An 18,739-nucleotide genomic window follows, 5' to 3' on the forward strand; every position below is an offset into this window, starting at 1 on the left:
TCCAGAACTAGAGGGCATAGGTTCAGGGTGAGAGGGGAAGGATATAAAAGGGACTGAAGGGGCAACTTTTTCTCACAGTGGGTGGTATGTGTATGGAATGAGCTGCCAGCGGAAGTGGTGGAGGCTGGTACAATTGCAACATTTAAAAGACATCTGGATGGGTATATGAATAGGAGGGATTTGGAGGGATATGGGCCAGGTGCTGGCAGGTGGGACTAGATTGGGTTGGGATATCTGGTCAGCATGGACGAGTTGGACCAAAGGATCCGTTTCTGTGCTGTACATCTCTATGACTCTATAACACAGTGGTCGAGCAGAGGCTGATAGCCATGTTCAGTATCCATGGGGATAGCCTCAAATGGGACCTTGGGTTCATGTCACACTACAGGTGACCCCACTAGACTATATACACACACCGCCCCCCCAACACACTCTCATAGGCTCATACTCCATCACACCTCATGCACACAATCAAACATACTCTCTCATGCGCGCGCACACACACACACACACACACACACACACACACACACACTCTCTTTCATGCATACACGTATAAGTCTATTGCATGAATTTGCAATTGCAGAAGTGTACTTGCAGATACATTCTATTTTGCTCAAAGAGCACACAATCTGCAGGCAGTCAATCCACATAATATTTTAAAAATGTCTACTTTGGAAATAGAACCAGTCTGAATCAAGATTAGAATACAGACAATTTCAAACCTCACCATTGCCTGAGTTGAGATGTCTCCGTTTTTTATAAAACCTTAAGTTATCTTGAGAATGTGACTCAAAAGAAGTTCTGGGATTTACATGTTAATCAACCAAAACCTGCAACCCATTCTAAAAGATGTAAGACTTAATAGCAATCTAGGTTTGTTCAATATATTGTTTCAGTTGCATGACATTGTAATTTTTTTGCTATAAATTCTGTGCCTTATGATCCTGCTCTACAGCTACCTGAAGGAGCAGCAGCACACCAAAAGCTAGTGCCTCCAAAAAAACCTGTTGGACTAAACCTAGTGTTGTGTGATTTTTAATTTTGTTGACCCCAGTCAAACTCTGGCATCTCCACATCATAGTTGTTTTGGACTGAGTAGTTTTCCAGTGAATTGTCTCAAAATTTCTATGGTTTAATCAAACACCAAAAGTGTGGTTTTTAAAATAGAAATTTTAAAAACATTTCTGACTTCTGATGCAACACATATTGTTTAGGTTAATAAATTTATTGTTAACTTTATCAACTAGACAAATATTAGGCATTCAGCCATAACTTCATCTCCCGTCTGATCTTCCCCTTCGTTGTCCCACCCAAGGTCTGGTTTGCCACTGATAAATGGTGACAGCCCAGGCTGCAGGGAACTTATACCAAAGTAGTAATAATGGTCTTATTTATTTGGAAGTAAAGTTACTTTCCTCTTCCAAATTGAGAATCATTTTATTTTAATATTGAAGGAATTGTTGTCATGATGAAAAGCATTTGGGAAGGGATGTCACTAGGAAGATTTGTACAACATTTTAGCTATGTTGTTACATGAAGAGAGTATTTCGATTAGATTAGATTACTTACAGTGTGGAAACAGGCCCTTCGGCCCAACAAGTCCACACCGCCCCGCCGAAGCGCAACCCACCCATACCCCTACCTTTACCCATTACCTAACACTACGGGCAATTTAGCATGGCCAATTCACCTGACCTGCACATCTTTGGACTGTGGGAGGAAACCGGAGCACCCGGAGGAAACCCACGCAGACACGGGGAGAATGTGCAAACTCCACATAGTCAGTCACCTGAGGCGGGAAATGAACCCGGGTCTCTGGCGCTGTGAGGCAGCAGTGCTAACCACTGTGCCACCGTGCCGCCGTTCCAGTCAGAACAAAGCATTACCTGATGTAAAATAAACAAAATCTAAAATGGTGTCATTGTTTACAGTGTACAGTTTGAATCAAAACAGGAAACAACAGTATTCCATTTTTGCGGTCTTTAGAATGACACCTCATCTTCCATCTCAAAAAATGTGGAAACTTACAACACTGTTTAAAAAAGCACAGGGGACTTCCCCTAATGTCTTACCAATATTTATTCTTCAATCAAATCAATGAAACCAATGTATCTGGTCTTTCACAGCTATACAGTTAGTTCTTCTTTGATGCAATGGTTGCGTTCTTGTGAAACCCCACATTATAGAAAAGTTATGCTTTAGAAACAGCAGTTAAAGTGTAGGTGCTGTAATCGCATTACAGCCACCACACATTTTATAAGTTTGTGCTTAGAAATACCATCCCCCAACTCGTCAATCGGGTTACAGCGGATTCACAGTGACAAAACGAGCACTATAACAGAACAACCTGTATGTGGGACCCTTGGTGCACAAATTGCCTATCACAGTTCCTAAATTAAAACAGTTTGGTTCAAGATTATATCAACGATCATAAAGTGCTTTGGAATTACTTGAGGTTGTGAAAGGCACTACAGATATTCAATCTTTTCTGTGTTTTCAAAAAATAAAGCGGACCATGCACACCTGAGGTTGATGGTCTAACAGGCCTCAGTTGAAGAGTGTGGAACTGGAAAAGCACAGCAGGTCAGGCACCAACCGAGGAGCAGGAGAATCGAAGTTTTGGGCCTCATTCCTAACGAGGGGCTTATGCCCGAAATGTTGATTCTCCTGCTCCTCGGATGCTGCCTGACCGGCTATGCTTTTTCAGCACCACACTCTTCAACTTTGATCTCTGGTGATATTAGTGTTTTGGTTCTACGATGATCCTTTGGATAATTTTAGCTTGCTTGACAAAATGGAAAGCTCAGATGATCAATTTTAAAAGTGATACTTTGTAGGAGTTTCCTTTTGTCTGTCCAAAATTATATTCCTCGTGATACATCAGATTGAAAGTTCTTCTTCAATTATAGACATCTGTGCATCCCAGAGTTTTCCATGAGCTCATTCTGCTCCCTCACTATAATAATTCCAAAGTGTGGCAAAAAAACAACAATGTTTCTACCACTTTTCCATTAAAACTACAATACTGGCTAAAAATCAGTCATAGGAAATTAATAGGTGTGATTAAATTTTCTTCCACCATTCAAATTTTTGGCTTAAGTCCATCTTGGACATTACATTTTTTTTTCCCCACAATATGTGATCATTGCTGACTGGGCCAACATTTGTTACCCCTTCACAATTGTCCTTGAAGAGGTGGTAGTGAGCCACCTTCATTACAATTGGTATATATAAACCTACAGTCTTATGAGGAAGCAATTTCCAGTGTGTTAACCCAACCAAGCTGTCGATCCACATCAAGTCAGGATGATGTGGATCATGATTGATTACTTTGCTCACAAACAGTAAATTCACCTAGTGGATCTTAAAGCACTTTTTATTGTCTTTGCCAGTTTTCTTCTTCTGTTTTATTTCAAGAAGAACCAAAGACTGAAGTGTTTAACAAGAACAACTTGATTTGAATTTTTTTGAAGCAACAAAGGGGATTGATGAGGGCAGAGTGGTGGACATGATCTATATATGGACTTCAATAAGGCGCTCAACAAGGTTCCTCATGGTAGGCTGGTTAGTAAGGTTCGATCACATGGAATACTGTGAGAACTAGCTATACGGATACAAAACTAGCTCGAAGGTAGAAGACAGAGGGTAATGGTGGAGGGCAGCTTTTCTGATTGGAGACCTGTGACCAATGGGTGCCACAAGGATCGGTGCAGGGCTAACTGCTTTTTGTCATTTATATAAATGATTTGGATGTGAGCATAAGAGGTACGGTTAATAAGTTTGCAGATGATACCAAAATTGGAGGTGTTGCGGACAGCAAAGAAGGTTAACTTCAGATTACAATGGGATCTTGATCAGATGGGCCAATGGACTGAGCAGTGGCAGATGAAGTTTAATTTAAATAAATGTGAGGTGCTGCATTTTGGAAAGGCATATCAGGGCAGGACTTGTACACTTAATGGTATGGTCCTAGGGAGTGTTGCTGAACAAAGAGATCTTGGAGTGCAGGTTCATAGTTCCTTGAAAGTCGAGTTGCAGGTAGATAGAATAGTGAAGACGACGTTTGGTATGCTGTACTTTATTGGTCAGAGCATTGAGTACAGGAGTTGGGAGATCATGTTGCAGCCATACAGGACATTAGTTAGGCCACTTTTGAAATAGTGTGTGCAATTCTGGTCTCCCGGCTATTGGAAGGAGATTCTGAAACTTGAAAGGGTTCAGAAAAGATTTACAAGGATGTTGTCAGGTTGAAGGATTTGAGCTATAGGTAGCTGATTAGGCTGCGGCTATTTTCCTTGGACCATCAGAAGTTGAGGGGTGACCTTATAGGAGGTTTATAAAATTATGAGGGGCATGGATAGGGTGAATAGACAAGGTCTTTTCCCTGGGGTGGGGGAGTCCAAAACTAGAGGGCATAGGTTAGGGTGAGAGGGGAAAGATTCAAAAGGGACCTAAGGGGCAACTTTTTCATGCAGTGTCTGGTGTGTATAAGGAATGAACTGCCAGAGGAAGTGGTGGAGGCTGGTACAATTACAACATTTAAAAGGCATCTGAATGGGTGTACGAATAGGAAGGATTTAGAGGGATAAGGGCCAAATTAGACTGGATTAATTTAGGTTATCTGGTCAGTATGGAGGAGTTGGACCAAAGAGACTATTTCCATGGGTAGAGCTTTATGACCAAGAGCCTTATTGAGGAGGTATTCACTCTCTAGGCAGCAAGGTCTTACTGAACCGGTTCCCTCTAAAAAGGCAGGTGAAAGCATCATAATGTCACAGGATCATGTGTCAGTTCACCCAATTGCATAACACTGTAGACTTCCCTTCAGGATTTTGGACGAGAAGCGAGCTGGTCTTGAGAAATGTGACTTTTAGTGCCATTTGTTTTTGCAATAGTTTTCTTTTCCCTTACATCAGTCATAAACTACCCAATTGTCTGCCATAATGAGAGACAGGGCCATTATAGAACTGGATATCTAAACACTTAAGGTTGGCTACATGATCAGTTGAAGGGGTCTCCTGTGGCACAGTGGTAGTGTCCCGACCTCTGGGTCAGGAGATGAGTTCAAGTCCCATTCCCAAATACCATGACTCCAATTTATCACATAACTGATCCAATACATTTTTGCATATCCAGTTCTTACCACAGATCTACAGAACTATTTATGACCAATTGGAGGATCAGTTATGGAACTAGCTATTTTAACGGCTCTGAAAAAGCGAGTTAAACGGCCAGTGTTGGTTTTAATTGTTGGTCCAATCACATGACCGAGCCTGAATTTTTGCTCCTTTTAAAGCAGGGGATTGTATGGAAGAGCGCTCTCACACACTCCATCGCATGTCTCATCTTCCAACGTCAAGCCTATGAAATATCTTATCATTTTTACGCTGGTGAATGTTTCTGGTGATCCTGTTACTGTATTGAGTAGAGAGAAACTGTTAAAATGTTGTTGGATTCCAGGAGGGAGTAAAAGTATCGTGTTTTGCCCTCAGTGCTGGGATAGCCACCGCACGTTCCCATAGGAACGATTTCCTTTTGAGGCGCACGAGTGAATGCAGCAATATCATTATGTCTAGTCACTGCGGACTGCACCTCACATCGGATTTGTGTCATAGTTTTGTGAACCAAGTAGGAGGCTCACAACAAATATACAGTAAAGTGTTCGTGTATCATGGGATTTGGTTTCGGGTGGTAATGTGAAGGGCTATTTTGTTACAGTTCTTCATTTGACCTTCTGTTAGTCGTCTAGACTCACTCCCCGAACTAAACACGCAATACAAAACTTGGGCATTATTTTTTTCAGTGATTCAAAAGATATAATAAAAGTTTTGGGTTGGTCCAAACTTGATTCAGAGGCAAGTTAAAAATAGTCGACTTATTTTTCTTATAATATTCGAAATTAATTTTTGGCGGCGGAGGTTCTCTCACTCACTCACCTCGGATCTGCTCTTCAAGCTGCTCCTTTTCGGTCGCACCAGAACATCCTTGAAGTCGAGTTTGAGATCGGCGTCTATCCGAGGCATGCTCGAGCGAAGCTGTCGCCCGGAGTCAGGTCCTATCCAGCAAAAGCCTGTTGTCCGTCAGCGCTGTGCATTTATAGTCTGCCCGCCCTGCTGGTTACAACCACTTAATTTAGAAAGATCACTTTCCGAGACGCTGCTGCATAGCTCAAATCGGTTGGCCCGCTCTCAGCTTTCCGCCCACTCCGCAGAGAGAGAAGAAAAAAATCTGCAGAGCAAAACATCTCCTTGCATCCTGGGACACTGCGGTACGTATAGTTAACGAGTGAGTAGCATTGCCACTGAGAGTGACACAACCAACGGTCTGCTGATGGAAAGCTGAGTGGATAGTGCTGCATTCTGCAGTGTTTGGGGATACGGGGGGGGGGAAAAAAAACTGCATTTCTGACTGAAATCGTGGCTGATGGAGCGCGCACGGGGGTGTCCGATTCACAGAATCCCCAATGCACGGAGAGGACAGTGAAGACCAAGCGTCTGCCAGGAGTTTGCCATCTCCGACAGACTCCCGGCCTTCTGCTCAATGTTGCGTCGGGGCCAACCCTGGCGATAAACTGAGCTGAGGTGGAATATCCGATACAGAGCAATAGTGTGAGTAAAGCCCGTGTAGGTGTCTGCCTGGCCGGATGACTCAGTGAAACTAATATTGATTGATGGAAAGCTGCTGGTGCAGACGCAAGCCAGACTGTTTTACCCAACAGCGACCAGGACCGCGCATGCGCTTATCAATTGCCCTGGGGTTCCCGGGCGCGTGCACACCCGGACGATGCAGGCCCGGTGCGCGCCTGCGCAGAGGTCGCCACCTGCCAACGGTAACTTTGGTGACGTTCCTTCTGCGTAAACCTGAAAAAGGTGTTTATAATAACTCGATCATAATTGATATGAAGTTTGTTAAAAGGTCTCCACTCCCTTTTGAGATTGGTGGAGTTTAGTTATAAACTGGTCGGCCCGGATTAATAAGGGAATTTTGAATCTGGTATGACTGCTTCAGCATTGTTGGAAAATTGCTTCTCTGTTTATACTTTTGACAGAAAAGGAGGAAGATGGCATATTGTGCCGATGCCCAGTGTAAAAGACAAAAGGGTTATTAATGGTCGGGGGGAAAGATGTGAAGAGTGTGTAAATTATGGTGTGAAATGCAAACAACAAATGGCCCTTGTTACTAAGTGCAGGTGGGAGGTGACTATGATAGGTTGGTGAGGAGGGGGAAGTGGGTAGGTGGGAAGGAAGATGGATAGCTAGGTCAGGTCACGAGAATGGTGCCCAGTTAGGGGAAGGGTCGATGTGGGCTTATGCCCGAAACGTCAACTCTTATGTTCCTCAGATGCTGCCTGATCTGCTGTGCTTTTTCCAGCCTTTGACGCTTGTTACTAAGCACAAAGCAAACACAATGGCAGGGGAAAGGGGTAGTGGAGAGAAGGTAAGAAAAGTGGGGAAAGTTATTCAATTCAACTTTGAGTTGTTTTACCTTGAAACTGCCTGGTGCTTTTTTGTTGAAATATTGTGACAGGCCCATGGCAGAAATGTCAGCTAGAAAGGTTTATTGGGGTGTCATTTTTACATTCACAATAGATGTGTTCCACAAACAGTGGCCCAGTCTATATTTGGTCTCACAAGTGCAAAGGAGATTACATGTGAGCAGTGAATACAGTAGACTAGATTCAAAGAAGTACAAGTGGAACAAAAATAGAAATTGCTGCAAAAGCTTGGCAGGTCTTGGGGGGTGTGATCGCTCAACCGGAAATGTTAACTCTGATTTCTCTCCACAGATGCTGTCAGATTTGCTGAGCTTTTCCAGCAATTTATGTTTTTCTTCCACTTTACATCTTTGAATCTAGTCTACTGTATTTGCCACAGGTCTGGCAGCATCTGTGGAGAGAAATCAGAGGTAACATTTCCGGTTGAGTGACCCTCAGGCGTGTTGAGCTTTTCCAGCCATTTCTATTTTTGTTACTGATTTACAGCATCTGCTGTTCTTTCCATATTTATGAAGTACAAGTGGAATGCTGCTTCACCTGGAAGGTGTGTTTGGGGCCCTGGACAATAAAGAGGACAGAGGTGAATAGGCAAGTGTTACATCTTCTGCAACTGTGTGAGAAGGTGTCATGGGGGAGTGAGAAAACATTAAGTTTGTTGGAGGAGTGGACCAGGGTGTCACAGAGGGAATGGTCCCTATAGAATGCTGACAGTGGAGGGGAGGGGAAGGTGTGTTTGGTGCTGGCAGAGTCTGATCCTTTGACTGCAGAGACTAGTGGGGTAGAAAGTAAGCACAAGTGGAACAATATCACTGTTCTGGTAAAGTAGGGAAGGAGTAAGGGCAGAAATATGGAGATGGGTTAGATGCAGCTGAAGGCCCTGTCAACACAAGATTGAGGGGGGAGGTTTCCTCAATATACTTGTTTAAAGAAAAAAAAGTCATGTTGAAGGCAACCCGCTGCATTATGGGATCATTAGTACAGATGGAAATGGAGAAACCAGGAGAATGGTTTGGAAATTTCCAGGAAGTAGGGTGTGAGGAGATGTCTTTGAGATAATTGTCAGAATCAGTGGACTTGTAATGGATATTGGTGGACTGCCTATCCTCAGAAATGGCAACTATGAAGTCAGGGAAGAAAAGAGATACACAGAGTGAAGGTGAGAGATGGAAATTGGAAGCAAAACTAATTAAATTTTCTAATTCTTGATGAGAGCAGGAAACCACAACGACTATAAGGCACAGATTAGGTATAGTAATGGTCTTTTCCCTAGTGTTGGGGAGTTCACACTAGAAGACATAATTTTAAGGTGAGGGAAGAATGATTTAAAAGGGACCTGAGGGGCAATATTTTCACACAGATGGTGGTTCATATGTGGTATGAACTGCCAGAGAAAATGGTAGATGCAGGTACAGTTACAACATTTAAAAGATATTTGGGCAGGTACATGAATAGGAAAGGTTTAGGAGGAATGTACAGGCAAATGGGAGTAGTTTAGTGTGGGAAACTTGGTTGGCATGGACAAGTTGGACCAAAGGGTATGCTTCTGTGCTATATGGTTTTATATCATCGATGTATCATAGAAAGAGTTGTGGGTGAGAGGAATTCACCAGAGCACTAGTGAATTAAAAATGTTATGCCCTTGTTCACAAACATTACAAACCCAATAGCTACAGTTTACCTTCAATGGTGGTGTCACTGTTTGAAACAGGAAGAAAAAGCAGAGACAATGTAAGTGTACATTTTTTTAAAATGACGCAGGAACTGAAGAACCAGAGTGTTTATGTGCCTAAGTATTGGTTGTGGCAGGGCATGTTGGAAAAAGGTTATTAAGGCATACAAAATCTTAGACTATATTATAATAGGGGTATACAATACTAGAGTGGCACAACGTGGGACCATGAGATGAAACACTGAGATTGCAAGTTCCAAGGTTGTAGTGGCCACCCATTAAGCTCTGATTGAGCTATAATAGGTGTATTTCTACTCAAATAGGCAACTGTGTTCAGACTGCAACCCTTGCCATCAGCTCTCATAGGTCTTTTTACTTCCTATACACCACACCCTCCCACTGAGGAGTTGTGACAATCTTTTTTTGGCAGATACTGGGACTCTTAATCTCAGGGTCATCTTAAGTCCTACGTTACGTGATATTTCATTCATTATTTTTAATTGTCTTATTTTTTTATTTAAAACACTAAAAGATAAATTAATAGATGCAGTGCTATTTTGTCTGTCACTGAATTAGTGACTGTAAAGTGAGAGATGTTTTTAAATACAGCTCTAGTTTTTGTTGCTGAATTGTAACTGTAAATGAGACAGTTATAAGTCATCACCTTCAAAACAAAATTGCACAATTCAGTGACAGAAAGCAGAGCTGCAATTAAACGCCTCTCACTTTCAAGGTCACAAACCTCTGGGATTGATCTGCACATATGCAGCAAGGTTTCATCTACTGTTGCGATACAAATAAAACACAGCTATCAGAAGTCTCTGCTACCTTGACCACTAATTTTAATGGATGGAAAATCACAAGCTGCCCTTGCACAATTTTTGCTTAAGAATACAGGTAGTATTCCCAAACATTTTGACTGCCATAGGCCACATGTACACTAATAAGTAGATGTTCCTAAGATCGAGGTCGCAATTTTGTTTGCAGGTTTATAATATTGAAAGCTGAAATTGATCTGAATTGTTAACTCTTCTACCCCAGTTGAAATATTTGATGAAGATGGACAGCCTTAATCTCAATAGTTAAGCCACCAAAGTTGGTTTAGTTTCTTTCAAAGTGTTAGTATCCTACTGGATAATAATACCGGACAAGACAGATCACACAATAAAACCTGTGTTTTTTGATTACAGGTATTTTCTTGCAACTTGATTCCTGTGGTGCTCAGTCAAGAAATATATTAACCAAAGGCTGCCAGTTATACTTTTAATATTAACAAACCTTAACCTCCAGGGCTTTTTCCAGTTACTTTGATTACTTTTAGGCGACTAAGCAGCAAATCTAGCATGAATCTTCTGCTTGAAATCTGTTCCTAGTTTAAACAAAAAATACTGAAAGAATTGCGGATTCTGGAAATCAGAAACAAAAACAGAAATGGCTGGAAATACTCAGCAGGTCTAGCAGCAACTGTGGAGAGAAAACGGTTACCTTCCCTAAAATGTTAACTGTTTTCTCTCCACAGATGCTGCCAGACCTGCTGGATTTTTCCAACAATTCTGTTTTTGTTCCTACTTTTGGCCTTTCTTTTTCTGCATCATAAAAGCTTAACATAGAAACACTTCAGTTATCTCACCAATTAGCTCATCATTAGCTTAAGTTACATGATTTCTTGGAATTGCTGCTTTGATCCACTTTTTTTTAAAAAGTGCATTTCTGACTCTAAAAATGAACAAGTCACCTCTATAGAACTAAAACCCAGAACACTCATTTATCTCCATTTTGGAACCTAAGTCCCAAATAATAATATATTACACACCTTCAACATAACTCCCCCAGAAAAATAAGTGATATTTTTAAGGGGCATATTAAACTTTCCTTTGAAAACTATTTGCATTTTACTTTTACAATAGTAATATATTTATGTTAAACACATGAGAATTTTCATAAATCATCTTCTACACAAGACCATGTTGATCACAATATTTGCTTTCCTTCATATTTGCTCTCGACAAAGTGTCCGCAACAATAATGTCCCCTTTTGCCTCATGACTGATTCATAAGTTGTGTGGTTCCATCATCAAACTCTAATGAAAAAGTCTCAAAAAACGTTAGCTGGTCTGTGGAGCAATTTTTTCAACAAAGACTTTCCAACACAGCCCTTAAACAGTGCTTCCCAAATTTTTCCCACTGTGATTTTATTTTGCAACCTGAAGATTGAATATTTTCACATAAAGTTTTACTTTGATGTGATTGCATTTCTTTGAATAAGCCATACATTCTTTAAAAAATGTTGCTACTAACATTTTGCTTTAATTTTTCAGGAAGTGCTGCAGAAAACTTAGTTAAAGCAACTATAATTCCTGCTGCTGGTCTTAGTTAAGGGGCCTACACCATCTGTTAAGATCCTGTTAAATAATTCTTCAAAAACTGATATCACAAGTAAGATACAAGTTTAATTGATGGCAGGATTTCTCCTAATAATTGACGTCTTGTAAAAATTTAGACCAACTTGATGTAATCCTGTCCAATGAAAAACGTTTTAGTATTTCAGTCTGCAATTTCCTAATACCTAAGTGACTTGCCATTTGTGAGCTACATACAAAAGTTTGTTATGACAGCTGGTATAGCCACCTAATACACTACTGCCTATAGGTTGTTATTTAAGGTGGTCTCCATTTTCTCATTAACACTTTGTCTCTTTAATAATAATACTAGAGTATTGGTTCTGATTTAATTTGAGTTGGCTGTTTGATACAACTCTCTTAATTCAAGATCTATCTATGGTCTTTCTATTACAGAAGATTTGGCTAAACCTGTTCGTCTGATTCTCAATTCTTTCATCATTTTTACTTATCAGATACTGAATTTCCAAGTCATTTCCATTTTTCATTGACTCCTTCTCTTCCTCTCTAATTCCATAGACCTAAGATCTAGTCACAACACAAGCTACCTTCGCAGAACTTTAGAACCCAAGTTTCCAAATAGTTTGTAATATATTAAAAACTGAAATCACACAAAGACTAACTGATATATTCAATCTAGTAGCTTGATTACATTTTTTATAAAGCACTTGGTTACAATTTTTTTTGAAACCACTTATTACACCATCAGACATCTCAAGATGCCTTAGTACTTTGGAAGGGTACTCAATTTTGTAATATTGGAAATGCAGCATCCAATTTGCTTATATAAACAGCAAGGTGATTATGGCAAGGCAATCTGCCATTTTTGTGATGTTGAGTAACAAATATTAGCTGGAAACCAAAAATAACTGCACTGTTCTTCTTCAAAGTATTGCTATGAAATCTTTTAAATTCATCAAATGTAAAAGCATGATATCCAAATGATAGCATCTTCAAGTGTGAAACGTGCCTTTACTTAAGCACTGAAATGCCAATTAAATCAGACATAAAGTATTGAGAACAAGTATTTAGTATTAAATGGTGGGAACGAATGATGTAAAAGCCAGGGGTTCCATCTCCTGTGTATTAACAGGAATGTACCAAGCCAGAAAGGAATTTGGGTGATATTCCGATCCATTACAATTATCCTAACCCTCCTTCTCTTTCATTGGCACAATCCTACATAAGTTCTAGGAATGCAACCTCTGCCCTTTTGTCACCTCCTTTTTCACTGATCATGACCCCTAGCACTCCATCTTCCAAAAGAAGCAGTGATTTACTTTAGCATATTCTATTGACTACTTACAATGTGATCTCCTCTTCATTTGAGTCACTAAATGAAGGTTAGGTCATCGCCATCAGTCCACGAATGTGACCCTCACCTTCCACTTGCTTGTCATTTTAATTCTCTGCCCACTTGAACTCTGATTACCTATGTCATTCTAATGAAACTTGAGAAGAAGCTTTCAATTACATATCTTAAAGCACTGATCAGCTATACAGTTCAAGCTTCTATAAATCATGACAGCAAACGTTTGGTAGCACAGACCTATGCAAGGGTGGCACAGTTGCTCAGTGGTTAGTATTGCTGCCTCACAGCACCAGGTACTGTGATTCAATTCCACCCTTGGGTGACTGCCTATGTGGAGTTTGCACATTCTTCGAGGAGAAAGTGAGGTCTGCAGATGCTGGAGATCAAAGTTGAAACTTTATTGCTGGAACAGCACAGCAGGTCAGGCAGCATCCAGGGAAACGTCGAATCTCCTGTTCCCTGGATGCTGCCTGACCTGCTGTGCTGTTCCAGCAATAAAGTTTCAACTCAGTTTGCACATTCTCCCTATTTCTGCAGGGGTTTCCTCTGGGTGCTCTGGTTTCCTCTCACAGTCCAAAAGATGTGTGGGTTAGGTTGATTGGCTGTACTAAATTGTCCATAGTGTCAAGGGATGTGCAGGTTAGGTAGGTCAGTCATGGTGAATGCAAGTTTACAGGGATATGGCAGGGAGGTGGATCTGAGTGGGATGCTGTTCGGAGGGTTGATGTGGACTCAAAGAGCCGAATGGCCTGCTTCCACACTGTAGGGATTCTATTGTTCTAAGTTAGAAGTCTTGTTAGAACAATAGTTGTGTTCATGTTTCAGTACTGAGTGAGTCCTGGACTGTATATCGATCCACATAAATGTGTTAGCGAAATCTTATTAGCAAAGCCTTACTATGTCATCTAGATTCTATAGGAGAAAGTGAGGATTGCAGATGCTGGAGATCAGAGTCGAGAGTGTGTTGCTGGAAAAGCACAGCTGGTCAGGCAGCATCCGAGGAGCAGGAGAATCAGCGTTTCGGGCATAAGCCCTTCATCAGGAGTGAGGCTTGTGGATCGGTGCTGATGGATAAATTTTATCTCTCAGCCCTGACCCACAAGCCTCATTCCTGATGAAGGGCTTATGCCCGAAACGTCGATTTCCCCTGCTCCTCAAATGCTGCCTGACCTGTTGTGCTTTTCCAGCAACACACTCTCGACCCTAGATTCTATAAAACTACTTTCAAACAAGTGCCAATGCCCTTGAAACCAGTACACAAGTACACTTAGAAAATCAACTTTAATAGACGAGTCAGTGTCTGCTTGGTCGAAAATAGTGTCCACCAGTCCTATTTTCTCAACTCTCAAATACTAACATTTCAGGTGTAATAAAGCAAATTGTTAAAAGACACTGTGAAGTTCTCCTTGAGGCATAGCATTGACGTCAATGACTGGAGCTTGCTACCATTTGCTCAGAAGAGTAACAACTTGTCCATCAAATTGCATCATGCTTTGACTCCCAATGTTTTTGTGATAAGGCAAAGTTGCAGCAAAGAAAGAAAAGAAAACCAACATTGCATTATAGATCCCACTACCTGATGGAAAATATCATACCATGTGATCAAACATCTGTGGATTGAGAATCACCTGCTCATTCACATTAAGCCTTGTGGCAAAAACTTGAGAACCTGAGTAATTCTCAATTTGAGGGACAGTTGCTGACAATTGTTGTTTTGAGAGATTCGGGTTTTCATACATTTCCCTCTATTATGTGGAGGATGTAATCAATTATTGTAATAACTATTTTAAACTCATTCGCTTTTGCCTCATTGTGCTGTAAGATCATATTTTTATACAATAAAATCGTAAGTAAAATGGCACGTGGCCTGCCCATAAATTTAAGTGGAGCTTTGAGATAGTCAACAAAAGCCCCTCTCTCGCCTGATTTGCCAACAAACAAGCACTGTGTTAAAACATACGTAAAAGAAATTAGTGAGGCAGTCATACCTCACAATGGCTTTGAAAAACATTGGGAGTTAGCTCTCATCAGGGTGATTGTCAAAAATGCTAGAGGTGGTTTTGTAAGCTTCACGCTGTATGAGTAGTATCATGACATTTACAAAGCAACAATGGTGTCTTCAACTTTCCTATTACAAGAAACAGCAGCTTCTCAATGACATCTACAGCTTTGATATATTCCTTGCTTCACTTTCTACCAGTACACATTTCATTTTTAAAGATTGAAGAACATCCTGGTAAAAGTCAGTAATCAGTCCAGTTTCAATTTTTTCAATTTTTTTTTGGTGCATACTCATTCTGAAGGTAGTTAAGAATATTCTGCAGCTGTTGCTGTAGGCTTGCCCATGATTTTATACACTTAATGTGGCTTAACATGTTAATTATTAACAAGTGTGCACGAGTTCAACTAATCCAGAGTTACCAGTCCAGAATTTCATCTTATCACCAACATCCTTCTCTTAGATTTTCTATTTTGCTGGTGGGAATGGATGATAAACTGAAACTCTGATTATGTTAAGGTTATCTAAATTTGGCTCATCACAACTTCATTGTGAATGAAAATATTTTATACCTACATGTCAGAGAGCTGCTTCACCTTCCTCCCTGCAGGATTCATAAAATTCATTTTTCCTCCTCATTTATTCATCCATTTTCTGTTTCTTTATTTTGTCTAACCATAATTTCCTGAAGATGTATTTGTGACTTATTTTATCCAGAGTGTAAAACCAACCTCTATACCGTATACCGTATGTATACCATACTATGGAATTCTATTTGTGCTCACTGAGTATTGTTGAACAAGTTCTCCTGTTTACTTGCAGTTAGCATTAGTTTTCAGTATTTTTGAATTGTTGAATATTTGAATTTGTTGAACTTCCTCATTCTGTGATTACTGTTTTCCAAGGTTGTCTTTTCATTCAAGGGGAGGTGATGGTGGTGTTATCACAGGACTGTTAATCAAGAAACTCAGCAATGTTCTGGGGATGCAGGGAATCTTATTACAGTAGATGGTGGAATCTGAATTCAATTTAAAAATATCTGAAGAATAATGATGATCATGAATCCATTGTTGATTGTCAGGAAAAACCCATCTGGTTCACTAATGTTCTTTAGGGAAGGAAATTGCCATCCTTACCTGGTCTGGCCTACATGTGATTCCTGACCCATAGCAATATTGTTGACTCTTAACTGTCTTCTGGGCAATTGGGATGGGCAGTAAATGCTGGTCTAGCCAGCTAGGCTCTCATCCAATGAATAAAAAGAAACTCTGTTGTTTGGGTAGCTTATCGATATACAATAAAGACTATGCTTTTTTTTTAATAGAAACCCTACTGTGTGGAAGCAGGCTATTCTGCCCAAAAAATCCACACCGACCCTCTGAAGAGTAACCCACCCAGACCCCTACCCTAGTGCTCTACATTTACCCCTAACTATAGCACCTAACCTACACATCCCTCAACACTACGGGCAATTTAGCATGGCCAATTCACCTAATCTATACATCTTTGGACTGTGGGAGGAAACCAGAGCACCCGGAGGAAGCCCACGCAGACACAGGGAGAATGTGTAAACTCCACACAGACAGCCGTCCAAGGGCAGAATTGAACCCAGGTCCCTGGCACTGTGAGGCAGCAGTGCTAATCACTAAGCCACTATGCCACCCCAAAAAGTAGTGCATCGGCCACCTTGGGGCTTGAATCCATGACCCTGAGATTAAGAATCTCCTGCTCTACCAACTGAGCTAGCCAGGCCTCATAAATATGCTGGTTGATCAAATATTCCAGATAATGAAGAGGTACATAAAACTGCAGTAAACTCTGACCAAGTAAAGCTTGGATTCATCAACATCCCTCAAAATATGTATGTAAAAACATCAATGCATTTAAAAACACACTTTAAGTAATAGAAATGTAATGCAGGGTGAATACACACCACTGTTTACAGCATAAATACTTGAACATCACAGCATTTGAGGTATATAACTTTTGAAGGTTTATCAAGGTTGCTGCTTGATAAGATGCCGGTTAAAACAAATTTTGCTATATTTGCAAAATGTATTCCATGTTAGGGCAAAACATTTCAAATTGAAAATGACTAATTATACCTCGGGCATTTTCTTCTTTTTTAATATTCCATGTACCATTCTGAGATGCCCTCAATATATTTTCAATCCTCCCAATTCATAATGTACGTTCTTTGTAAGATACAGAGTCAAATGTGTGAGATGCTGCCTTTGTTAGTACTTATCTAAAGAGCAACTTACTTTCCATCTGCTACAGAGTGGAATGTTCCAGAGATGGTTCTGGCATTTGGTATTGTGCTGCCTCATTGTTTCCTTCATCTGTGCCCTTCTGTAGCCTGCACAGTGAAGGCTTAGTGAGTGGAGAGTTGCAGGACTCCTTGGTGTTAGTTATGTTCACTGTTTTGTGCATGAGGCAGTATTTTGGGCACCTTTTGTAGGGGTAGTCTGCCACACTGCAAGGTTGCAGAACTTAGTTTACTTACAGTCTGTTGTCCGAAGGCCTTATAGCCTGCAGTTCTTACAAAAGACCGGTTTTAAAATATTTGAATATGCTTTAATCATACAACCTTAAGTATGTACTTAATTTTTTAAGTCACATATGTAAACTTCGTGCAGAGAGAAAAAGCAAACAACATTAGAAGTTTAACATTTCTCAGAACTTCTCAACAGTTGCAAAAAGAGGCATTTCCTACTGAGGCAGGAAACTATCTGTGTTCATTTCGAGGCACCAAGAGAGTCTGACAACTGAAAGGACTCTCGTTATACTTTGGCAGAAAGACCTTAGACAGTAGTCTTTTTCCGCTGTGGTTTGATGGCAGTTGCCTCAAGCTTTAATGAGCCACTCAGCATGCAGTCCTGACCTTGGAATGTGCCAGTCTGCACTTTCGGTTAAAGTCAACTCTTTACACCGAAAGACAAAAAGGTTTTGGGCAGATTGAAAGAGTGTCTTTCATTGAGTTGATGGTCCACCAGGCACAGTCGATGTTTGTCTCAGTGTGCATCCTAGGGAACAACCTGTAGAGCACAGAGTCCTACATCATGGAACTGCTTGATTGAAAGTTCTGGGTGATGAGGCATTCTAATAAATAATTTTGACAGTCTGCTCAGGGAACAACGTGATATGATCCACCCTCTCCTTTTCCTGCAGGGTCTCAAGGATGTTACATGCTGACAACGTCCTGATGGACCTGAGGTCAAAGGTGTTTTTCTTTACAAGTTTTTCCACAAAGGAATGGTGATACAGAACAGTCCAACTGCTTGGAGTGTTTTGTGACAAAGCCAGCCCCATCCTTTGCAACACTGGGGACAGGTAGAACCTCAGTATGCAATGACACTTGGATGCTTGTGTACCAAGGGTCTATGCACAGCTTGTCTTAAATGAACAACCCTTACCTTTAAACTATGGCCCCAGGTTCTAGATTCTCCCACAGTAGGAAACGTCCTTTTGCCATCCACACAGTCAAATCTTGTCAGAATCTTGTAAGTTTCAATTAAGTCACCTAAACCCTAGAGGATGCAGGCCAGCCTATTTAGCTTTTCCTTATAAGGCATTAGACCATAAGACTTAGGAGCAGAAATTAGGCCGTTCAGCCCGTTGAGTCTGCTCCGCCATTCAATCATGGCTGGTAAGTTTCTCAGGAGAAAGTGAGGACTGCAGATGCTGGAGACCAAAATTGAAAAATGTGGTGCTGGAAAAACACAGCAGGCTAGGCAGCATCCGAGGAGCAGGAGAATTGACGTTTCGGGCATAAGCGTGTGCCAAGCGGGCTGAGATAAAGGGTAGGGGGGAGGGAATTTGGGGGAGGGGCGGTGGGAATATGATAGGTGGAAGGAGGTGA

The 18,739-nt window shown here is 40.9% G+C and overlaps 1 protein-coding gene and 1 long non-coding RNA gene across 4 annotated transcripts in view; one reads left to right on the top strand and one right to left on the bottom strand.

The window, feature by feature from the left end:
• The window catches only part of LOC122564340 (GMP reductase 1), a 112,030-nt gene extending 105,497 nt beyond the window's left edge, over window positions 1-6,533 (bottom strand). Inside the window, exon 1 of the mRNA XM_043719073.1 lies at window positions 5,940-6,533. Within this exon, the coding sequence (XP_043575008.1) occupies window positions 5,940-6,026 (87 nt within the window). The 5' untranslated portion in view covers window positions 6,027-6,533. The remainder of the gene's footprint in view (window positions 1-5,939) is intronic.
• LOC122564341 overlaps window positions 6,533-18,739 on the top strand; it is a 146,784-nt gene continuing 134,577 nt past the window's right edge. For 2 of the 3 annotated variants that reach the window (XR_006315876.1, XR_006315878.1), the window contains exon 1: window positions 6,533-6,872. This is a non-coding gene — a long non-coding RNA (uncharacterized LOC122564341). The remainder of the gene's footprint in view (window positions 6,873-18,739) is intronic. The other variant, XR_006315877.1, reaches the window with a different exon arrangement.

Source organism: Chiloscyllium plagiosum, chromosome 29 (genome assembly GCF_004010195.1).
Source record: "Chiloscyllium plagiosum isolate BGI_BamShark_2017 chromosome 29, ASM401019v2, whole genome shotgun sequence".
Taxonomy (NCBI): Eukaryota; Metazoa; Chordata; class Chondrichthyes; order Orectolobiformes; family Hemiscylliidae; genus Chiloscyllium; species Chiloscyllium plagiosum.